The sequence below is a fragment of the Rhinocladiella mackenziei genome (genome assembly GCF_000835555.1).
Source record: "Rhinocladiella mackenziei CBS 650.93 unplaced genomic scaffold supercont1.6, whole genome shotgun sequence".
NCBI classification, from domain to species: Eukaryota; Fungi; Ascomycota; class Eurotiomycetes; order Chaetothyriales; family Herpotrichiellaceae; genus Rhinocladiella; species Rhinocladiella mackenziei.
Window position 1 is genome coordinate 738027 of NW_013550599.1, and position 24359 is coordinate 762385.

The window sequence follows — 24359 nt, forward strand, 5'->3', positions numbered from 1 at the left end:
GCCATGCAGTCTTTGAACAAGCGCTCCTCCATTGGGTCATCATCATCATCCTTCTTCTTGGGATTCGTTGGCCTCCTTGTCTTATGCCTCTTTCTATTATGCCTCAATACATTTTTGTCGTAAGTCCGCTCGTATAAGATGGTCTGAAGGTCCCATATGCAATCGATAAAGTCGTCATCTTCGCGATATGGCTCTTCCAAGTGATCAATTATCGACTCGTCGAAAGTATCTGGATTACTGAACAAAAGCAATTTAGTACCTGCAATAAGTTTGGTAGGGGACTTAGTATCGATCATAAGCTCAACTAGAGGCTTATTTTGAAAGGCGATTTCATCGTCATAGTCGAGTGATGCGACCCAAAGCATGACAGCAAAGAACGACTCCATATCATGTCCCAAGGTTCTTCGAGCAACTGGTTTATCCAGAAGAAGACGCGGCGCCATGAATGCAACAGTGCCACTTCGAATGTTTCTGCTGGATGCTCTCCCGTCGGTGGTGAAGCATAGATTCCAGTCAATGAGAGTACCGCGCAGTGTCTTGTGGGTAAGGCCGCCAGTAAGTTGAGTCTCTTTCACCGGAACCATGATATTCTCAATCGAAATATCTAATAATTCATTAGTGCCGTCTATCGTTTAGCATATTCGTAAACTTACCACCATGAAGGAAGCCATGCTCGGGACGTTTGTACGCCTCGTAATAAACAATCATAGCGTCGCGGATTGTTCGCATGAGCTCTTTCGGTCGAGCGTTGCGCATCGCCTCTTTCAACGGTTGGCAATACGAGATGATAAGGCGGGCACGTCGTCTGCGCACGTCGGTGCATTCACTAAAACGTTTTCTCTTCCCTTTGGCTTGCTGAAGAAGTTCTCGGCCTGTCGTGTCTGTAGGTACGATGAAGGAACGGGATTTTGAAGTGCGCCCAGATACGAAGCTGGGTTCGACCGCCCTCATGGCTTGTTTAGTTACTGCCGCGAGTGCGTTTTCACAATTCGGAGGGAACTCGCTGGTCAACACCTCCATATTGTCGCCTGACGCCTCCACATTGTCACTGCCTTCTGTAGTCGAACGGCACGATTCATGGAGCTGTGGAATGCCTCGTACGTTTGCCTCGACAAGGATGCTGATGACCTCTTCTTCCGGCGGCGGCGATGGGTGTTCAACCTTCTCTTCCCAGGCATCCTTCATAACCCACTTATCGTTCGGGGAGTCCGCAGGATGCACTCGCGTGACCCTAAGATGTCTCCCAAAAACGCAGGGACGGTAGCATAGCAAGCTATCGGGCACTTCAGCCCACTTTATTCCCGCATACTCAATGAATATCGAGCCGTCTTGTTGGTGAGCCGTAACATGGGGATCTCGTCCACGGTGTTCAGGGTCCGCGATGAAATCCGCCAGAAAATCCGCGAGGAATTGAGTATGTTCGGGTTTCTTCACAAAATCCAGCGGCTCAGAGTACCCGGCACAGCCATGATCAACGTAGGTAATCAAGGCGTACGACTTGAGGAAAAGAACCCCGTAGAGATAGTGGCGCAAGGGCTGATGATAGAATACGTTCCAGGCACTTCGCAACCACTGCAGGAATTTTTCAGAGGCCTTTTGCACGGGGCTTTGCGTATGCTCAAAAACAAGTTCCACATGAGCCCAACCAGCACCCGTTCCGAGATGGAAAAAGAAATCCGGTTGCGAAAGCGGCTCCTTGCTCTGTTTGGATCCGGGTAACGTCTTCGAGAAAGAGCTAGATAAGCTGAGGCCTTTAAGAACCTATTAACTAGATTAACAGAAGATCTCTAAAAACACTTCGAACAAAATATATATAACCTTTTTAGGGAGTGCTTGTTGCAATCGCTGAAAGAACGAATTCTGTTCCCATTTACCGACACCAACATTCTTAATGTCTTGGATGTTGAGCTGAGGTCGTTTGTCTTTGTGTTTGAAGCGGCTCAGAAAGGTCGAACGGAATGTATCATAGGGGATGTTCTTCCTCGTGATTCCACGAGCTTCGGCCAAAATTCGGTGTTCTATTTCATCGACATAAACGATATCTTCTTCCTCAACCAAACCAGCGGGGCATGCGCTTGTGAGTAGGTGTCGGTTTGTACTGGGAAGAAGTGTCATCACCTTGTGAAGGGGGTTGAGATGGCGTGTGATCACGCTTGCGTTTCTGCGCTTTATTTGTCTGGTGAGTGGATGTGTTCCTCGGTCTTTTGGTGCCAACGCTGTAAGTGTTGTGGATCATATTGAGAGCTTTCTGTGCCGCCGGCCGGCGAGGACGCGATAGGGGTGCGGCAGGCGGATTCATGGCCACGGCGCGAGAGCGAACTTTATGGCGAACAAGTGCAAATAGCGTATCAAAGACTCCTTTTAATTGCAGACAAAAAAACCACGTTGGGGAACTGGACAGCAAGTGGACGAGGCTGCAAGAACTTTTTAAAGTGAGAATCCACAAACATGCCAAGACCATTGTCAGGGAATCCGTCCCCCCACTGGGCCTTTTTTTTTTTAACGCCAGGGTGCAAATGTCGCGACCCAATAGTACCGATGTCCCCATCGATTCCGAAGATCTTCCTGCTGCCCGCAACGATCTGCTTGCAACAAGATGCGGCTGTTCACGTCCAAGCGAGAACGCCGCCGTTCGCGAATAGATTACCGCGGGATTCGGACTAAGTCCGGCGGCGAACTTTGAAATGACACCAATATTCAGCAATCGGACGGGGCCAAGTCAGAATACTACCGAAACTTAACGAATATACACAACTCAATGAATCGCGATAATAATTTTCTCGAGGAGGCGACAGTAAGGAAGGACGTTGTGTATAAGGTTGGTAGCTTCCTAAAGCAAAATTTCGTAGCTGGTGAGGAGGTGCAGCAGTCTGACCGAGTATGACAAAATTACCACGCCATTCGCGAACAGTCTCTGTTCTTACTCGGACTGGAACAAAGCTTCCGCTGTCAATATGGGGCAGAGAATCTTCAGTATTGTAAGACCCTGTACACGCTTTCCGGCAAGAAGATGTCAAACTGGGTGCAACTCGAGATGTATTGAGTGCTCTGAGCTCTTCAAATGAGTGTGGGATAGAGCCCCATCTATATATCTGTCTACGAGATGTATACTGTTGCCTATCAATGGTGTTGCACACTAGGAGGTGAATGTTACAAAATGAGTAGGTTTGCCATGAACGATAGGTTATCGTTTGTTCACAGAAGATGTCTCTCCCACAGAATAGCATGTATGTTTCCCATTACCCTGGGCAAAAACTTGGTCTTGGTGCAGCGCAATCTGGCGATAGCGAATTCCTATCGGGATACCTCTGGATAGAGCATGACCATGAGCTCATTCGATGCCACTAAGTCTTGATCGACCCAAGTGCTATTTGAGGAAAGATCCGCCAGCATCCACGAGCCATTATGATTGAACTCTAGACGGAATTGTTCTTCGCTGCTCTCAGCTTCCGGGCTATGTTTGTTTCTTCCAGATGAAAAGTTGTTGAAACAGTAGCCAGTGCCCTGCTATTGGAAAAGGGGTTATCATTCCTATTTTCAGGACATAGGGGTAGAAAAGAGGTCAGCCAATCCTCTATATATGTGGCAGTGTTCTCTTTCCTTCGGCAGCGTGCACGGCGCAGCCTCCCCAGCCTGATCCGATCCAGTCCATGGGATTTTTGAAAAGCATTGTATATAATGGCAAACCAACTCGCCAAGATAGCAGATTCTTCTTCAGGTGGCACCATAGTGTGACATCCATCCACCGATAGGGTCCAGCCACTAACCTAACCACCGTGCTTATGGAGGAATGTAGGGAGGCTGGGAGGACGAATTGTTGAACAATTGGTGGTCTATCGTTCACGACAGACCGGGTTATTTTGCAACACTCGCTCACCAGACTGTATCGCCATTGATAGGCAACAATGATGACGTACACTCGTTAGATAGATATATAGACAGGCTCAATGCCACCCTCTGACCGAATTCGATCAGAGCATTCTTTCAATAAGAGAAGTTTGACACGAATACAAGATACAAGAAAGGGACCACAGATCAGAGAAGCCGACTTCGAGTGGATATTATCGACGCAGCGCAATGTATATTATCTTGGGAGAAAGGCGGGGCTATCCGGATATCCAAATAGATCCAAATCAAATCAAATTCGAGGCTCGATTTGATGTGTTTGCAGGCCTGCATTGAATGTTGTTGAGTACTCTGTCTGTTTGGCAGCTGGTCCTACCAGATTGCCAATATGGTCCACGGATTGGATCCGATGGCGGTGGTATATCATGGGATCCGATTCATGGACCATGTCGATATCGAGGCTGGTTCGTTAACGCTCCATACGAGTCATCTCGAATGTGATCTGTAGAGCTTGCCTGGGTGGTCCACAGACTGGATCCGATCCATGGCCCATCTCGATATCGACAGTAGGGTGCCCCCTCGGGCACATGGTCCACGGATTGGATCCGATGATAGTGCGGCAAAGGGGAATGCCCACATGATTGGCCAACACAATGGGTCTTGGCGTCGCCGCACAACGCCAAACCACAACTAGGTGATTCCAAAACTTTAAAAAAAAAGGTTAAGATTTATATTTTATTCGCAGAATTTCCCTCCAAATTGACACCAAATCGTGGTTGACCTATCAAGGACGAAACCGAGTGGGCACACTAGGTTTTAGTCGAACCGATAGAATTGAGGGGCCTTACTAGTGTTCGATCATAGGTAAGGTAAGAGGGTTGTCCGGCCTAGCTCCATTGTGTTTCTAGGTGCCCTAGATGGGTAAACGTAATGCTCCAGCCAGTGATTGTTGATGATGTCGTCTTGTTCATACTGTTGGGAGGTCACTGATTCCAAATTCTTCTGCAGTTGAACTTGTGTGGCTGAAGCTTTCACTGGCTGTGGCGCCCCATCTATAAGTTCGTCAGAGATGAACTATAGGAGGGGAGCCGTTCTTTTTGGTATTTCTGCCCTAAGTCCTATATTGCCAGTATAGTGATAGATGGAGGATCGCGCGAGCCATAATCTATTTCCACAGATCTAGACGACACTGGACCTGTAAAACGGGGACTAAATAGAGGGATTGTGATATGTGCGTTTCTCAGCTCGATTGGATAAATATTGCCTAATGCTAGCGACGTAAAATGTTTTGAGAAAGGAGCGAAACCTATCGAGATGATGCCTTGCTAGCTACGCAGTTCGAGGAAACTCTTAGATGCCTCGTTCTCAAAGAAGCTAACGACTGATTGGTTGACCCAGTCAAGTCCTAGGTCCCTTTTGAGCTGAGCTTGGCTGACAAGGGTCTTGGACTTTGCAGCTACCGCCTGGTCGATGTCAGGTCCAAATCCTGAATTTTATTTTCCGGAAGAGAGTGTACTTACTGCATATTCAATACTGAAGTAGAGGCCGCGGTGGCTCATGCCTACTGCTTGGTCAAATGCATCCACTCAAAGGTCCTCAATTTGGAAATTTTCCACGAAGGAAAGTGTTGCAGAGCGTGATCAACGCACTCTGCGAGTTATCGTTAGATCGATAGAGATTAATTCTTCCTTGGAACTTCACCAAAGCCTTTCTCAGCGCTCTTCCAGCCAGTGGCTGATTGTAGAACCGGACCAAAAATTTCCGGGCTGTGACGTGGTAATCAAAGGTGTCTTCGAGTACTGCGCCATGCGGTGAGCCTCCGAGCTCGCAACCTAGACAACTCGGCCGGACACATTGCATTGCTATGTGGACCGAGTTTCTGACCATGCGGCGGTCGGCGAGAACATCAAATCCCCCTGGCTTTGAGGAAGGCAGTATGGACTCGGAAGGCAGGTTTACGAGTGGACTGGCGAATGGACGAGACAGTCGCCCGTTAAACAACACAGTTCAGGGTTCCTAGGGAGATAAATGGGTTCTTGTAAGAGCCGATCTTGATATGTAACTGTTTACATGAAAGAGGTTGGCCCATTCGGTTGTGATTCTTGCTTGACCATCTGTCGAACAAGGTCTCATTGAACGGCCGAATAGTAGCAAGTGCCCCTTTTGTTGAAAAGGGGGTTATCACCCCTATGTAGGATTTAGGGGTAGAAATAGGAGAAGAAAAGGGGTCAAACCCGCGTATATATATACCAGCAACCTAGCAGGACCGGTTGTGAGGTAGACAAAGCATTCAATATATCTCAAGTTGTTCCCCAGTTTGACACCATCGTTTAGCAGAAACTGGATGCTACTCAATGGCAAAGCTTCATGTAGGAAACGCATCAATTGAGCTGTTCCCTTCTTTTCTTCTTTCCATGTTGATTTATATCTTGAAGCTTAAGGCCGAGCATGATTTTAAGTTGGCTTACTCGCAGTCGTATACAATGACCAGCCAGACCTCGTCAATGCAAAACTCAGAATACCTCACCTCAGGAGCAGAAGGTGCAGATATGATATACTTTATCCTTTGAAGAGGATATATATTTTTCAGACTCCTTTCGCCATCCACCTCGATCACCTTAGGCTAGGACTGCCACCCGTCCTTTGCGCCATTCAAACCGTAGAATTCCGCAAACTCCACCTTTTGGATTCCATCCCAGGCACCATACGTTCATGTTTTGGTTCATGGGGCATCCAGAACCAAAGTCAGGCTGAGAAATGATTTGCGTATCAAATTCATCCTGCTCATGCATTCGACACCCGTTGGTATCCCGGTTGATATTCGGTGAGATTTTGCAGAGGCGTGAACTCGGGTTGGTGGAGGTTGTTTTGCAGAGGCGTGAACTCGGGCTGGTGGAGGTTGACCTCGGAGCCTGATCGGCTGCCATCATCAAATTGCTTCCTGAAGGGCTCCATTGCCGACGTCTTCTTGGTACGGAAGGAGAAGGTGGCGCGGTCCCAATACTCCCCAAATAATAGCCCTGGATGACCAATGGTGAGCGCCAAGCACATGATAGCCATCATGAGGCTGTCAAAGAGGACAAAGGTGAGCTCATGGTTGGCCAATTCACTGTCGTATCCGCCGGACAATTCAAGTAGACGGAAGATACATCGCACAAGAATGGCCACGACAGCAATACCAAGGACTAACAAGTTCAGTCAGCATCATTCACGGTGGTTAAGGTGAAGAGCAAACTTACCCCATAAGTACATTTTGAACTTGGAACTCTTGCGGAAGGGGGCGTACTCTACGCTCAGCCTCTGAGGATATCGACGGACCCACAACCACAGCTGCAAACAAACAGCGCAGAATGCCGTAGTGGCAGCAACTTGAGTGGCCAGACCGGCAATCATAATGTTGATTCCCAGGTCACTCTGACTTTGTGTGTCGGCCATTGAAGAAATAGCTCCACCGGCAGACTGCAGCAGAAGCGAGACGACGTCAAACCCAATCCAGGTAATTGTCACTGTTCGAGGCTTGAACCAGCACAGTCCGGTGCCAAACACAGTGATGATCCGTGACAGACTAAGGTAGATGGCTGCACCATAAAAGGCCGGGCCAATGGTCAAACCGACAAGGTAGATGATGAAGTTGTTTTGGTCGAAGATATCGCCGATCATCAGAATACGCCCAACATAACCGACGACCTCGAGGACCGTGCCACCAATCATGGCCGCCATGAATCCCCAGGTTTTGTGTCGGATACCCAGCCAGATCTGTGCGATCAAGATCGCGGCAAAGAAACCAACGGATACGTAGTTGAGCGGCGCATTAGGGATATAGTGGAGCGAGCCATATGCTTCAAGACATTCTGCGTCCTTCTCACATTGGTCTGGGGGAAGGGGAAGTTCGTCAGACATTTTAGCAGTTGAATGCCTGGGGAGGGAGCTTGAAAATAAAAGGGAACAGTGGTGACAACTGTCAGAGATTGTGTACGCAAAGGTAGACTGATTGACCAAAAATGTGCTTCTAAAATGCGGGAATAAGACATCCTTTTGTACTGACCATTGTCAACTACCAACCTTGAGCAGAGGTCCGCAGGACATTACTCCGGTTGGTTGCTATTTCTGGCGGTATCCCTATCGTAATCGGTACCACATACGTTGGTGTGAAACATGACAAGAAGGAGCAGCAATGTTACAAAGCGACCATAATGGAGCACAGCCATGCCTTTTGTTAGATTCGCACCGTGAAGCGAAATGGTTTATTACAGTATCTGATTGCCAAGTCTCAGTCTCGAGCTTTTGCCAGGTGATGCTACCCGCCTAGACTAGCAAACGGCCGAGTTTCGCTGGTCGTTTCTCTAAACCGAACTAAAATGTCTCCGAGGCTACAGTGAGCAGGTGCTTAGTGGATGTATGTCTGGGGGCCGGAAAAGGCTCATCGCGCCATAGCGAACACAGAGTGAAAGATCAAACTAGGGTCTCTCGCGTCTCAATAGGTAACGAGCGGGGGTGAAAACTTGGAATAAGAAATGGCCGATGCTTGGCGAGGCTGCACCTCCCCGACCTCAAATGGCCACCAAATAAAAGACCGGGGCTGGCCAACCAAACATTGACTTCCACGGATTTTGTTCCTGAAATTGGCGACGCTCATTGGGCGAATCTCCCTTAGGGTTCTCGCGATCTCAGGATCGACACATACTGTACACTCAGTGGAGACATCAAATGTCGAATGATATCTGCCATTATTATGGAGTACGCGGCGGCCGTCACGAACTAACGAGATGCTGAAGCCTGCTTAACAATGGAACTCCTCAGACACTCCCCTGCCAATTGGGGGCCTGAACGGCGGAAATTGGGCGGCCTAATTCGCAAGGAACACCCATATCCGTCAAATGCATGTCCAATTAGACTTTCTCGACACTTCAGGATGCGCCTCTAGCTACCGCTTACATAAAGTTTGTTTTCACTCTGTTTCGAGTATGCAATAGCCTTCTAAGTAATCCGTGATTATAGTGTTTTATCCCAACATTGGCAGACTAGCCGAAAAGGTTCCCATTCCATTCTCGCCAAAATCCGCTTTGACGCTTTCGAGATAGGAAAAGGAGCATCGCAGGGGATCCCAAAGCCCCGACCGCCATTGAATGCGCCAGAGAAAGCTGTGGTCAACGCACCTTGATTCCGATCGCATTCCCCACCTTATTGTTATCGCTCGCTTCGTCATGTCCGACTGCATAAAGCAGACGATGCTTGAATATCCGATGAGGCCTAATGCGCGTTGAACCATTCTCAACTCATGAGGAGAGTGGGTACCCGTTGAGAACATCGATCCATGGACCCGATTTCCAATTTTCAGATCTTCTTGCCTGCTATCGCGACTCCCTCGCCGCCGAAACACAGCCACCAGATATGGTGATAGCATCTGAAGGGGCCGGAAACGTAAGATTATTTGTGACCAAGCTGGGCTGACAATCCTTCTTGGCAGTACAAATATCGGCATGGTGTCTCGCGCTCGACCAAAGCCGTTATTTCTCGCAGCTGTCTTTGACCCAGTATGCTATCTGCGCTTTTTCCGGAGGTCGGGCAGAACAAGGGAAACACCATCGGTATTTGCCTAGCTCTGTTGTCTACCTTTTTCTTCCAAAAAGGAGATTCCCGACGTTGCCAAAGCATACAAAGTATGATCAGCGACTCCTCATCGCTCTAGATGTTTCAATCCGGCCAGTTCTAGCATCTCGGGCGAGAAAGCACCCGAAGCTGACATGACCTTTGTGATAACAATCCAGGAGTTCAGCCAAAGGGCGGTTGCAGAAGAAACAACAACGCTCTAGACAGTCCGCACGACGCAAGCATCTCTCGACTTAAGGATTCATCCTATCGATCATCTCGGTCTGCTCAAGTCAAAGCCGCGAAAGCCAATCTCTTGGAACCTATGATGCTCTACATACTGACTGACCCGTTTGATGACGGCGTCCCTAACTTTACACTTCTTTCAGTTTCTTTCCCCCAGTTGACTCAAGTCGATAACTATATGTTAGTGGGTTTTCGAACGGGGTCAACGTAGAGGTGTATGATTGTCAGGGGCCGTCCCATGACAACGACACAGCAACCCAGTCGTACTGGCTCTCTGATACATGAATCCGCTGCCAGATCTTTTCGAGTGTATCCGTGGAGTCCGATGTGTGCGGAAGGGAATTGTACCGCTAAGTGCACATTCAGCGCAAACATTGGAGATTTTGGGCCCAGGTGCGGGACTTGATCCCCTTTTTGTGCGATACCTCTGTATTTCCAGCAGTTGCGCCATCAATGGTCGACAATGTCTCAAGTCGCGGAAGAGACATTGAGTGCCATTTTGCATTCTGCATGTGGTCCTGTCATGTCAGGACAAAATATGCTAATCCTCTGAGTCTAGGCGGTAATTACTTTGTCTAGAAAACAATCAGGAGCTTTGAGAAAGCTGTGAATAGGCCACGGAGCGAGGTAAATATGATACCGTTCTCTTACTATCGTGTGTAAGAACGGCACCATCGGCCCTCCTGATGACATGCTAGGTTGGCAAGAGGCCCAGAGACTTCAGTCGAAACAACGCCATCCAGTCCTGAGGATCGCCCTCTATCCACATCTTCAGGAGATTGGGCTCCTTGTAGAAGAAATCAAGCACTAATGCGCACACCAAAGGCATGAGGATTATAGGCTTAGCATACACCTTGCACGTCCCATTTATTCCTTAGCACTGGCACCGGTGATTTTACGGAGGACTTGTCCTATTTCGAAGGGGTCCAAGGGACCGTCAGACCATATAGTTTTTGAAGTGTATACGAAGCGTACGACTCTGCGAAGATCTTTACAAACCCAGGCTTTCTTGGCAAAGTCGTTCATCACCGGGAGGCGGAAGAGGAGACGCCTCTCTGTCCCGGAACCCAACAAGGCGGAGGCGAGAGACAATGAGGCGTCCCTCGACATCACTGTGGCAGGCTATTCTTCTTCCACCTGTAAAAGGCATGAATGTGTTCCTGGCTGTACAAGATACGCGAGGGCGGCAAAAACTCTTCGACGGAACCTGATCACCTGGGCAGACCATAGCCAGGTAGAGTAGTAGTCCGGGCGGGTGGACAGTCCAGTTCGGGTGGTTCAGAGCACCAGGTGGTGAGACAGGTGGAAAGCTCAACTTGTCTCCGAGATAAGGGTTCGTTGGACCGTGTAGACCAAAGTTCCGTCACTGAACCCATATTTCTCTACGCCGCTGTTCAACGGGGATGAGTCGAAGCTTTCGGGAGGTGATAGGAATCCTATCTTCTTGAATGCACGATCAGTGTTTCGGAGGAGTGTCGAATCGGCATCTTTTGACGATCCCATTCCGCGACAGCATCACGGTGGTTTAAAAATTAAGTGGATAGCTGAGAGAGTTCCCATTCTCGTGATATGGGGCATGCACTTCTGGTGGTACGACAGCCCCTCACCTAACTCGCCTGGGTACCAAATCCCTCATGATATCGCGACACAAAGGCTCTGCAAACACTCCTCGAGCACACATTTTCAACCAACAAGCCATGGAAGTTCTTCGAGACGCTGGCTTGGAGCAAAGGTGCTTAGAAGTGTCAAGCAAGGAGGCTAATAAGACAAGCTCCTCCTTCATTCTCCGGCGTTGGATTTTGATCACAAGTTTCAAAATAGCTAACTTGCGGATTTGAATTCCCAGACGTGACACACTCTTCGTTTCTTCACAGACTTGCTGGAGGAGAATACACCAGGCTTTGGGCGTGGGAAAACAAACCGGCAGAGAAAGGATCCTACAAAGCGTCCAGCTTGTGCAGCATGTGTGATCTGCCCCAGGGCTTGCTGGAACCGATCCTGGTTGAGGAAGTCGCAAAGCTGGGAGTCAAGTTCCGATTCTCCAGAGTTCGTCAGCTTAGAACAGCATGCGGACCATGTCACGACCAAGATAAAGTATCAAGGCGATGGCGGTCAGGAGCGAGGTACACCCCAACTGCACTGTTGGATGTGGTGGGATACAAAGTGCTGTAGTCCATGCACTGGGGATTCCCATCGACGGAAGCCATTTGAATTCAGTATTTAACATCCACATCAAAGCAGATTTGGAGAAATTTGTTCGTTATCGACCTGGAGGCTTGAACTGGACCTTGAACCCTGACGCGGCGGATTGGTCAGCTGTCGGGAATTTAGAATGGTTCGGCCGTGGACCGAATGGGTGGTTTCTATACACCCTGTCTCTAGAGTCAGGAGGATGCCTCTCCCTTTTACGTGGACGATCAATAACCAGATCGCCCGCACCTGGCACCAAGGACGTGCACTGTCCACTGGTGAAGCCACTCACCGGCATCCGCCCATCGACGGGTTTGGGAGCAATACTTGCATATCAGATGCGTTCAATCTGGTGTAGAAGTTGGCATTCGTATTGAGAGGCATAGCTCACCCCGCACTGTTGGAAACATTAACGATCGCCAGCAAACCTGTGGTGGACACGGCATGGATGCGCATCCGCACCTCTGGTCTCTCATCTGTCTCACTCCAGAAGCGCGACAAGAAGCCCTCTTGTGACTAGAAGATCCAGGGCTACAGGTCCGGTCGCACGAAAAGAATCGATAAAAGCTGTAGAAACTTTGGATGTTGAGGTTCGAGCCCTTGGAATAAAGATGAGCCAAGTCTATAGCGGCTCTCCGGCAACTCACATAGAGCGCAACCATCGAAAACCAGACTTTTCGGTCTTGAATCTACTGAAAGATGTGGTTTCAACATATCCTAGGTTTCATCTACGTCGCATCTGGGTCGCCTCCAGTGGGCAGGCCCCTTTGTGCCAACGCTGGATCTAGCTGGACACGGGTGATTCACCCTCTTGATTGGGCCCGGAGGGGACATTTGGAAAGAAGCTGCGGCAACGGTCGCCAAAACCTCTGGCCTCGGTCTCAACCTATCGTGCTACAGCATACGTTTCGGATGTGACTATTTGGACTGCTATCAGGATTCGAGACGTCAATGGCAACTATCAAGGAATGCCAAGGTGTAGAAGAGCAAGTGTGATTCAATGAGGAATTGATGGAATTGACATTCCTATGTGATATCGACTCCATCGCTAGAAGGGTCAACCGATGTAAGGAGAAAGCAGGATGAGGGTAACTTTCGTTGGCTCGTGCACAAGCAGCACGTGATCTGAGGACTGCAGCTCCAGGCGCCGATAGCTGAAGCCTAGCCAAGTGGGCCCCCAAAATCTTAACTTTCAGTGCTGCTTAAGTAAGAGAACGATAGCTAAGTAATCCCTTCAAGGCAAAGGCCTATTGATCCTATAACGATAGGCTGCCAAGAGCCACGTGATAAAGCTCCCTGCTAACGAAGGCTACCCTTGTCGGCCAGTTTTAGCGCCTTTCTGGGGGGCCTGAAAACAACGGCGTGGTCCCTGGTCTGTCCAGATCAATTTGGCCTGGCGGCTTTGGCCACATTGCGAGACGTCCTACTCAAAATTTTGGGGTGGCAGACCAAAGTCGACCAACCTGCGATGGCAGGTTGACAGGAAATGGGTCTTCTCTCGTTGCCAGACAACAGTGATGACTTGGTGTGATCTAGGACGTCAAGAACGTATTGGATTCTGTCTCTATCAAATCAATGTGTATACCGATCTTATGTGGACGCTACCTGCATGTGCCTCCATTGTCACTTACTACACTCGGACTAGTACTGTCTATACACTTAACAATTCTGTGTCCTGCTGTGTGAAATATTAAGTACTTGGCTGGGTTGCTAGCGTACAACTGTATGGTACATGGCCAACAGAACGAGATCATGCGGTCCTCGGCATTTTGCGTCCGTGGAAGGGTACATCAGATGATAAAATGGCAAAAGTTCACAAGTGTGTGCTCTTGCCCCGCTTCTAGTGGCGCAAGATCCAATTTCTCTATCCGCCCTACAGAAGGTGATTTGGCCTTCTCGCGCGCAAAATCCCCGGAATGCACCTCCTGTTCCACGTTCGACCCTGGCCAGTCAAACAACTGGAGAATCGGGCAGCCCGAACGTATGTAGGATTGGTCATTATCAGTGGATCCTGGGCGGGTCCTAGGAACTATGGATCGCCTTTCCTAGCAGTGGGTGGGGATTCAGCTACTTTTACCCGGCGCATAGGTTTCAGCTCCACCCAATCAAACCTCCTAACCGTAATTCTTCCGTAGTGGATGCTGACAAAGCCATGCCAAATTCCTCTTTGCTACAGCTGTGGGTCTTTCCGCGTCCTCATGAACATTCATACTGCGGAGGGAGAATTTGAAAGGAGGCCTGCAGGAACTAGTAAATTGGAAAGCAGCTTTTGTCCATATATCCTAAGCCCATAAAGGGACTAGTTACCTCGGCAGCAGAAATGATTTTTGGCGGAGGGCTCTTCGTCGTCATGAACCCGATCCAAAGGGCGAACACTAGCTTCGGTCCATCAACGAACTTTGCAACATTTTTGAAATCCCCCAATATTCCTTCGCGAGCCATGAAGAAGTCTAGAAAACCGCTCACAGATGACAGTTGAACAGTTTGCGCAGTCCTCCACACCGCTGAGGTCGTCCCTGAGGAGTCCAGCCATGCTGGAAGCTTTTTGCTGGTCAGTCACACTGGCGCATTAGTGTCTTGCTGCTCTTCCACGGTTAATGGATTTGTTTCGGAATTGTCTGTGTCGAAGTCCAACTCGAAACCGGTGTCATTCTCTACTCAAGTCGTACTCTCGATGAGTGGTATCTGGACACTCAATGGCCTGCTGCAGGTGTATCCCTGCCAGTTCCTAGCATGGTCTATCCTTCGCAATCTCAAGACGATCTACAGTTGCTCTTCTGTCTCCGCGAGTGGCGTCGGCGGGCCTTGATTCAAGAATATCTGTGTTCCACTTCAATTCATCAACAGTTGTCAAGACTACTCTTTGAAGACGGCCTAACTGTTTGACGGCAGCTGGTACGCGCAACACATGTCCTCGGAGCACTTTGAATGGTCTTCTGGCGTTTGGGACGACTCGAGATTAGCTGCGAAATGATCAACCGCCAGGGTTCGTGTGCCGTCTCCTAAGACGCCGTCGTTCGTGGACACCATCCAAGAGAACGCAAAAGTCCTCGGGTGTAGTGAGTGAAATCCGACCCACCCGTCCACATGCCAAGGGAGTATCCTCCAAGCATATCGTAAGCCGCTTCGACCTCGCCTCTAAATATGAGATTGGTCAATGCATGTGCCAGGAACTCATGAAGGTTGGCGATAACGAATACTGTTTTGGGTTCTATCGCTTCACACATGAGACCTATGATGGCTTTCGATTTTTGGAGGCATTTGTGGGCTCGCTCAAACGGTAGTGATCTCCCTTGGGCGTTGAGTTTTGCCCTGGGAAGGTCGTCTTGTGGTAACGGTGTGTCATATTGTGTCTGAATCCCGTCCTTGTCTGCTAGCCTTGCAGCGCGATCCATCATGACGCTAGGCTGCGGTTCTGGGACACCGCGAACGCATACGGAGCCTCTAAAATGGGTCTGGATGATAAACCACCTGTCCAGAATAGCGTTCATAGACGCCTTTGTCATTGAAAGAACAAATCTGCCATTATCTGCCACTTTGAGATAGTTGGCGATATCCAAATGACAGCAGGTGACCTCAGCAAGCGTGCCAAAGAAGAGCCAGGCAACGGCCATCGCCTCCAGCTCCTCAGACGGCTTCTGCATGAGCCATGTGTGGAAATCCCCATGTGCCCATGCTTTGTTAGAGTACGAACCTAGGTCTTCCCAAAAGTCGTCCAATTCATATCCGTATCGCTTGGGGAAATTGTCCCAGTACCTTCCATCTATGTACTCCTGCCAGTCTGCGTCGTACCAATACGCAATGGGATCGTAGAAGGAAACCTCAATAGGCGGAAGGACCAGATGTTGGGGGAGAGGGAGGTAATCCATGTGATTGTAAAAAGATGAGAGGGCGCATCAAAGGTGGAATTGGTGAGATCGCGTTGCCTTCGCTAGCTGATCTGAGCGGCAGGCTCTTACTGATATAGTCAGGCTTCGGGCCTTTAGGCACAGGTAATTGTTTATGGAATGAATAGCATGCGGTCCCACAGCACTTCCACTTGTCATACCATGAAAAGTGTCGACGGAGCCTTCCTTCATCCCACCTTGGCTAAGATAGAGTGTCCCATCGATTCGTCGTCGTTTCGGAGCCAGGCAACGGTTTCCTTGCCATTCAAAGCTGGCCATGTGGCTCTGCAGTTGCCACACTATTTGGGATCCAATCCATGGACCCCTCCAGCGGGTGCCGAACACGTGATCCTTGGCACGTGATCATGTGCGATTAAACTAGGCCCCCAACCCCCAGGCGTCGCTGCGGTCGGGATTGCCAAGCCTTCGAGATCATGTGAATTTCCTTTTTTCTAGCCAATCAGGAACGACTAAAGTCACGTGAACAAAATTGATCGCTGGGAGTCGGAGTCTAAAAAAAAGCTTCGCTAACGCTACACTTTAACTAGACCCGTTTAAGAACCCCCATCGGATCCAGTCTACGGACCATCTTTGGGGGGGGTGATTAACCAGAGCATTTAACCAGATCCGTTTTACGACCCTCATTGGATCCAGTCTATGGACCACCTCGGGGGCCGTTGGCACTATTAAAGGCAATCACAACCCTGGGGAACGACTATTAGAAGGTCGGGACCTCGGTCGGAGTGGTTTCGCCGCCATGATGCGAACGAGTGGGTAGATGAAAGCGTCTCAACGAGAATGAAACTCGTGCCGTGCGCCATTCTGTTGCATGGGAATTCATAACCAACAGGTCGAGCGGCTGATGGAGTCCTGAGAATGGATTGCTCCAGGGTGCAAGTCGTCTCACGTGACTCGCCAAGCCTACCGGTGGGAATGATGGCTTGGCGTGTCACATATTGTCGTGTCAACTCCCTGCGGGGCCTATTCTTGGCTTGGCGTGTCAACCATCGTGTCACTCCTGCAATGTCACTTGAGGCAGCTTGTACCCCCACCTTTCGTGCTCTGGGATAGATGAACAAGACCAGTCAATCAATCATTCAACGGATTGAACCATCTTCTCATCGCTTGATCCATCACCTCTGCCGCCGCTGTTGCTTACCGCTCCCACTCTCGCCTTCTCTCTGCTTCTCTTCTCGTCGCGTCCGGCCATCCTAGATAGCATGACGATGAGCACCCCTCCAGCGCCGAACATGGCGCATATCTGGCCAGGCTCTCAAGCCGCGCAGGTACAGCCGTTACACCAAAAAAGAAGCCAATAATTTGAATACAAGGGAGACGAACAGGTTGCACAAGTGCCTGGAGAGAAATTACCCGAAACAGTGGGAAGAGGAGTTACAAGATATGAGTACAGACGAGCTGTGCAGGTGGCTGGAGGAAAACGATCCGGAAGAGTACAAAAAGCTGCAGCTCCCAAGTCGGGCGAAGGAGACCACCAATTCCGTCTCCCACGTACTGACCTCCCCTCAGAAAAAGCCATCTTCCATGCTTTGCAAAATGATTGGAAGAATGCCTATTTTCCGCACTTCCTAATTGCGCTACGGGACCTCATTCGGCGATACCAGCTACTCGATGTGAGCAAGTATTATGCAAAAACCTTGGTATTCGTTCAGAGCAACGGTACGGGCAAATCAAGATTAGCGGATGCTTTCGGCCAATTCTGTTCCTATGATCAACTTCATTCTTCGTGAGCCTGGAACTTCTGGCTTTCCACCTGATAAAGAGATACTGTCATTCCTGCGCGAGAAGCGGCCAGTCAACATCCCCGAGCCCACCAGCCAGCAGGAGACCGAAGGCCACTGGTCGTTTAGCATTCTCACGCTCTGTAAGGTGCTTCTTGGGAAAGGATTGATCGAAAAGGGGCGCAAAGGAGAACTCTATGCTCGATTAGTGTTGATCTTTGCACACGACTGGGTTCGGTGGACCCGTGTTCCAGTATTTCCACCAACCTTTACGGTGTTCGACTTTCTCACGGCATTACATGCTAAAGATCATCACGATTCAATTCGAAAGATACCTGAGGGGGATACTGGAAGCCAGAATGAACTTCACTCAGTTTCTATCAACTGATACACAACTTACTCCCGAGGACATTCCTGCATTATGTCGGGACCCGTTACGCCGGAGCGCTGCGATGCAGCTATGTTGGAGCCAGGAAACATACGATCTGCTGATTCCGGTGTATTATGGCACGGAGAATGAGACGTTCGACCCTTCGAATCGCGGAGTCATCGTAGTACAGGTGAAGAATAGGGAGAATGCCACAACGCCTCGAGAGATCTTCGGGGAGGAGTTTATCAATGTTAGCCCGAAGACGTCGAATTCGGGCAAATTGAAGGCGAAGAGTTCCGATTGCAAGCCGATGAAATTTGTGTTCGCTCAAATGGCGAACCCGGTCCTGTTCCTACTCTTCGATCTAGGGGTGGTCAGAAGCAGTGCGGCTGACACTCCCCCCGTCCAAGTAATGCACAGCGAAAGTGGAGAGCAACCTGATTTGTGGGCTATCCATTCGCGAGGACACGACCATACCATCTTCGGCTGCTTAGAGCACTTGAAGGCTACAGATTTGAGCGAGCGGTTCTTTGCTGCGATACAAACGCGCAACGCTCTGGCCGATCGACTCCAGTGTTCCGATCTACTAGATCGCTCGCGATCAAGGATCGCCGCCATCGACGCGATCGAGATCTAGTAGATAATTACTCGATCGCGCTCTCGGCATTCCCAATTGGGCATTCCGTCCATTCCCCCATGGTGTTTGTGATCTCGCTCCCCTATGGGCTCAGCCCGCACAGGGTGTATGAATATCGTATCATATCGTGATCTCGCTGTCGCCTCTAATCGGGATAAGTAGCTTCTTCTTGCGGTATGCCCTTCCACCTCCGCCTCTTTGCTGAGTAATCCACAGCGCGGGTCGGCAGCGCAAGATTGATATAATCACTCCCCCACTGCCAAATTGGGGACTGGGCAACACCCCTCCTCTTATTTGGTGCATGATCAACCCGTATCCATTCGACGCCCTTCCAGGTAAGTGTCTCTGGGCCGCGATTAAGTGAGGGAGGCGACACCAAGCTAATGGAAGATGGGGAGGGGTTGGCTGACACAGTGGAGGGAAGAGATGATTGACTATTAGCCATTTTGCAAGTGACAACAGTCAGCGACGACGATGAAGAGATTCACACATTCACCGCCACTGATCAGCGACGGATATGACATCCGGATCTCCTAGATCCATCGACGACGCGATCGAGAACACTAATCGACTCTCCCAGAGAAATAGAGTGTTTTCTAAAATTAATGAAAACTTCAGATATGAGCAAGAGAGTGAGGCCATAATGCAGGAAGGGGAAGCAAGAATTACCCCCATCGAGGAGAGAGGAAGTAGAAAGCCCCAAGGATGAGCAGGATGCGTAGCAGTAGGAGCAGACACAGAAGCGCGAACTTCGCCTCGACGTCTCCCTGGCTTCATTCTGTAGCTGAGAGGGGTCTAATTGATTGATTGATTGATTGATGCAGTTTGAGTCGATTTTTGCGAAGGTCGGACAAGGTCCTCTCTGTGTGGCAGCGTGAGGAAATCCAGAGGGACGGTCCCTCTAGGTCCTCGAGGCGTCATGTAGTCAAAGGCGCCCGTCGCTTTCGAGTTGAACGGCGGGAAATTTCCCTGCGTTGAACTGCAATCTTCTCTCGGCCCAACAGCAACGATGGATAGATTCTCCCGTCCCGTTGGTTGTTCAGTGTCAGATCATTCCCAAGTGCAAATCTTGTTCGACGTATCATCTTTGAAAAGGTATTGGCTAATATTATAATATATTTCGAAGAGCTTCATTTGATAATCACGAGGATTAGGCACCCATGGCTCACCAGGGACAGAGAAAATCGGATGGATGTGGACATGGAGACGAAGCTTCTGTGAAGAGGGCGATTGTTGTCGTGTTGAAGTCCTGCTGCGACTTTCCTCATCTTCTGTGCGGCTAGCCGTTGGGAAAACTGGCATCAAGACATTTGACGATTCCGTCTCGAGAGGCGCTGTTCCTGATCCGAGCGAAAATAACTTCCACTTGAGGCCAGAATTGGCGGTCGGATTCCAACTGTTCGATTTTCCTATGCCATACAATTTTTCGGCGGCCATCCTCTACGCGATCTCTGGTACATTCTGCCTTCTTGGTGACACTGGCCGAGCATGGCGTATTGTCATCACACTGTTTTCGTTCCTCGTTGGAAAAATGGACCCTCAGTCGACGGGTATTGTAGCTGAGATATGGCCAGATTGCGTCGATTATGGGGTGCCAGTGTAACAAGAAGGTCACATCGTCAAACAGAGACCTTGTCCGCTAATGTTGAAGAAGCCAAACTACATTGGGCTGCTCTCTGTCTTCGAAATAAACTGGTTTGGGACTTGAATAGTACGTACTGTCGAACGACGTTATCGACAGGCCTTACAAATGATCGAGATGCCACATCGTTGTCGCGTCGTTGATGGTGGAACGGTTGAACTTGAACTTGGATGCCAAAATAGCCTGCCAGGCGTAGCGGGAGCAAGAGGTCGCGGATGTCTTTGCCATATATCGAAGCATGGACTCGTTAGCATGAGCAGCGACTGATACATTGACTGAAGCAAGTTTGCGAGGAGGGAAATTCCCGGTAACTATAGCTGCGATGCTGGGCTCCTGGAGATCTGCCTCAAGATGATATCGTAGATGTCACCGGTGAGATCTGGTAAAGTTCTTTTTCGCCACTTGGAGGAGGTCGAGACCTTGTCTGAATCGGCAGAGTGATGTGGTGAATCGCAGTGCGTAGAGGTCTTTGTCAGAAGAGAAAATGTCCATCTAGTGGTCATGTGTCTGATGGCGGCAGTAGGGATGGCGGAGGTCTCCTTCCCTCCACTGATACCCAATTGCTGAAAACCTGGGAAGAAGACTTCCGAGCAGCTCTGTTCGCTCCAAGAGCTCGGAGAGGGGATGGTGGTGGATGGAAGGGGCCGATTAATGGATTGATTGACTGTCTTACAGCTTGATCAATAGCTTACCTGATCCTATCATTTCTGTGATACATCTTCAATATCGAGGGAGTTTCTGGTTTCTCGCTCATGACAGTGAGGGAGAGAGCCGAATCCCGGACCGGTGGACAAGGCTTTGCGTGTGTGTTTGTAACTGGCAGCCACTGGACAGCCCCCGCCCAATCAAGTATTCGGGATAATATATACATGTATATATCCCTCACCTATAGGAACATCCAATCGACTGTCCAGGTGATTGCTTTGTGTAACCTTGCTGGGCACTACCGACATGAGACTCCACTACGACTGCCAGATTAAAATAGGAACTGGGCAACTCGTCGCCTCATTCGATTGCAAGGGGGAGAAAAAAAAGACTTGTTTTAAAATCCCTCTCGCCAAATTAGGGTCATTCAGCATTTCGTGAAAAGCCATATATCGTGGCTCTTGTGAACATCATCCCTAAGGACACAAATGTGGCGCTGCGGCGACCTTAGTGCTGTCAGTTGGCAATAGCCATAGTCTCCCACTTGACAACCAGGTTGGCGGACACCCAGTATCTGGCAACAGAGGTGGATCTAGTGTGAAAGGTGAGAGAAACTTCGGCACAGAAAGATGCCTCAGGCGTTTTTTTGGGGATTCCCAAGCTCACACGCAAAGCGGCTGAGGGTGAACCACAAGCTCAGGTTAGCCTTTGTCCCTTTACCGTCCATCAGGCCGATAACCAATCCTATCAAACGTGATAGACGCCAGAGTAAAATTGCCGTTGATCCTGAATAATGGCCATCCTCTATGACACGGCATGGTTAAACAAATAGCTGACACTCTCACCATTGTGGGTTCTCCGAATCGCTTCCGCCAAAACTGGAGCAATATCAATAAACTCGAGCCTGCAGCCCTTTTGTCCCTCTTCAACTTTCAGAGCGTCAATCTTTTCTTCCGAAATGGGAACGGTATTCGTGATCACCAGTCTTGAGAGCGCCGAGTTCTTCAGGACTTCCACCGCCTTGCCAGACAAGATTCCGTGGGTGACAAGAGCAACGATGTCTTTGGCTCCGTGCTTGATCAGTGTGTCGGCAGCTTTCGCAAGGGTTCCACAAGTATCGGCCATGTCGTCGACAAGAATGGCGACCTTTCCCTGGACATTACCCACGAGTGTCATTCGACTAACTTCATTCGGTCGAGAACGTTCTTTGTGAATGAGAGCGAAAGGAAGATCGAGCTTGTCGGCCATAGAAGTGGCTCTCTTGGCACCACCTGCATCGGGACTGACTATAACGCAGTCCTCTTTGACACCATTCACCTCTGAATTAGTCTCAGTGGCGTGCATGATGTTTTCTCGAATCCATTTCACCGCGTTGGGCTCGGCGTAGAGGTTATCGACGGGGACATTGAAAAAGCCTTGGATTTGTGATGCGTGAAGGTCCATGGTAATAACATGATTACACCCAGCTGTCTGGAGCATGTTGGCCATTAACTTGGCCGTGATGGGTGCCCGGGACTTGTCTTTCTTGTCTTGACGAGCATAAGGGAAGTTGGGGAGGATCGCCGTGATTCGACGAGCAGATGCGGTTTTGCAGGCATTGCAGATAATGAGGAGTTCCATGAGGCCATCGTTGATATCGTTAGGTCGGGTCGACTGGAGAATGAAAACTATATCGATCTTCTGTCAGGTAACGCTGAACAGACCATGAAGTTTGTAGGATGGGTAAGGGTGGGAAGGTAGGCTGGTGGTGGATAGGATATGTACCATCTTCGTCTCGAACAGATTCACCGATTGTCACACTGGTCTCTTGATTTGAATACTGCAAGACCATTATCTTGGTGAGTTCAATACCTAACCTAGAGCCATACGACAGGGTTAGGGATTGTCTCTTTGCTCATTTTCTTGCGGGTTGCAAAGCACGAACCTGTCAGCCACAGCCTTGGCAAGGTCGGGGTGACTGTTGCCAGTCAAGAGCTTGATCGAGTTTGACGCCATGTGTGCGTAGTGGAAGGGAGAGTTGGTCACCGAAGAAACATTGCGACGAGAAGAATGAAAGGGAGGAAAATTGCTGCTGCTCATAAAGGCGAAGGGCCCCCCACCACAAAAAAAAATGAACGGAATAGAGCTCCGCGCAGGTTGAGAGGTACAAATTTTTGCTTTGCCGGTAATGGGTGGCGTGAATATTGCTGGGCTCTTATTGGTTGTATTGGGCACACTCTTCACTAGCAGTTGAACTTTCGTGCGGCTCGTTTGGGGCTTGGCTGAAGACTCTGAATTGGCAATGACTTTGGAGGGAGGGAGAAAAATAGAAGAGTAGAGGATCCAAAAAAAAATAGAGGTCGCCATACTCAGTCGAGTGTTTGGATTTGTTTTATTTTGTACTAGTTGCCATGCGTGATGTAGTGTTCGTTCTACATCAATCAAGTGGTGACACGACGCACATTCCTCACCTCCCTCCAGTCACAAGGCCCGGTGTTTGCCAGGTGGGCTCAGAGTTTAACTGGCAAATGCATCTGCCATCCACATCCCGGTTAGTCCCGTGACATCTGGTTTCCTTTTGATTTTTGTCACCGTCGTTGTGAAATCTTATCCTCCCCTCTACTTTCTCATCGAAGAGGCACGTCTCTTTCTCAGCTCTGTTCTCTTCTCACGCTCCTCGTGAACACGCTTGGCCAACAATTGAGCATATTCATTGGCAGCATCCTTGGATGCCTCAGCACGTCTTCTCTTCAGTGCAATTCGGTGTCTCTTGTGTTGCAATCGTTGAGGGGTGACGAGTCTCTGGATCTTGGGAGCTTTGGTGTATGGTTTAGCACCCTCCTTCTTGGGAACGACTTCTCGGCGGATGACGAATTTTCTGTAGGAGACTGTATTAGAATCTTTTGTGTCATCTGATCGAGAATGTAGAACCATACCGGACATCGTCTTGCTTGCTCAAGCCAAAGAACCTTCGGATCTTGGTGGCACGCTTGGGACCAAGACGCTTGGGGTTGACAACATCGGTCAGACCTGGAATGTCACCCTCGCCTTGCTTGACGATGGACAGAGCTAGGACGGAAAGATCTTGGCCAACAATGCAGCCACGGACTGATTTGCGCTTGCGTTCTCCGGTTCGGCGAGGTCGGTAGCAAGAGTGGCCATCGGAGAGGAGGAGTTTGACACGGGTTGGGAGCATCTGTAATGAATCAAGTCTCAGCGAACGCATTTTCTCGCTGGCGCTTTCAAGCATAGGGGGATAGTACGTACGACGCCCTGCTTCATGGGAAAGCCTTGCTTGTCATTACCACCGGTGATGCGGAAGATCTAATATCGCCGTCAGCATTCGTTTCCACTGTCCTGGGTCGTAGAAATCCATACGTAGCCCTTCCATTCATCACCAAGACTGTCACCTGGCACTTCATTGCCCATTCGCTTCTCCATGAAGACGCGCAGCTTGCGGTCATCTTCGACTTCGACGAGTTTCTGTGACCCATTGGCCGGGTAGGAGATATTCAACTTCATCTTGGCGACTGGCCGATCGAGGCTGTCAAGACTGAGCGAGAAGTCCTGACAGAAATCAGCGATTGAA

At 49.6% G+C, this 24359-nt stretch overlaps 5 protein-coding genes across 5 annotated transcripts in view; all 5 read right to left on the bottom strand.

Annotated features, from left to right (window-relative positions):
* The window catches only part of Z518_08073 (uncharacterized protein), a gene marked incomplete at both ends in the record, with an annotated part of 2922 nt that extends 623 nt beyond the window's left edge, over positions 1 to 2299 (bottom strand). Inside the window, 4 exons of the mRNA XM_013413816.1 lie at positions 19 to 604; positions 654 to 1761; positions 1819 to 2045; positions 2119 to 2299. Of these exons, the coding sequence (XP_013269270.1) occupies positions 19 to 604; positions 654 to 1761; positions 1819 to 2045; positions 2119 to 2299 (2102 nt within the window). The remainder of the gene's footprint in view (positions 1 to 18; positions 605 to 653; positions 1762 to 1818; positions 2046 to 2118) is intronic.
* A 4331-nt stretch (positions 2300 to 6630) lies between these two features.
* Z518_08074 (uncharacterized protein) lies at positions 6631 to 7746 on the bottom strand (the record flags this gene model as incomplete). The annotated part of the gene is made up of 2 exons (XM_013413817.1): positions 6631 to 7031; positions 7086 to 7746. 2 exons carry the CDS (start codon positions 7744 to 7746, stop codon positions 6631 to 6633), a joined length of 1062 nt encoding a protein of 353 aa, XP_013269271.1.
* A 7127-nt stretch (positions 7747 to 14873) lies between these two features.
* On the bottom strand, positions 14874 to 15740 carry Z518_08075 (uncharacterized protein; the record flags this gene model as incomplete). Its single annotated transcript, XM_013413818.1, has 1 exon — positions 14874 to 15740. One exon carries the CDS (start codon positions 15738 to 15740, stop codon positions 14874 to 14876), a length of 867 nt encoding a protein of 288 aa, XP_013269272.1.
* Positions 15741 to 21595: 5855 nt separating this feature from the next.
* On the bottom strand, positions 21596 to 22786 carry Z518_08076 (uncharacterized protein; the record flags this gene model as incomplete). The annotated part of the gene is made up of 3 exons (XM_013413819.1): positions 21596 to 22458; positions 22556 to 22647; positions 22716 to 22786. The coding sequence occupies 3 exons, from the start codon at positions 22784 to 22786 to the stop codon at positions 21596 to 21598; spliced, it is 1026 nt and encodes a 341-aa protein (XP_013269273.1).
* A 603-nt stretch (positions 22787 to 23389) lies between these two features.
* Positions 23390 to 24292, bottom strand: Z518_08077 (40S ribosomal protein S6-B; the record flags this gene model as incomplete). The annotated part of the gene is made up of 4 exons (XM_013413820.1): positions 23390 to 23648; positions 23707 to 23966; positions 24038 to 24094; positions 24149 to 24292. The coding sequence occupies 4 exons, from the start codon at positions 24290 to 24292 to the stop codon at positions 23390 to 23392; spliced, it is 720 nt and encodes a 239-aa protein (XP_013269274.1).
* Positions 24293 to 24359: the final 67 nt, after the last annotated feature.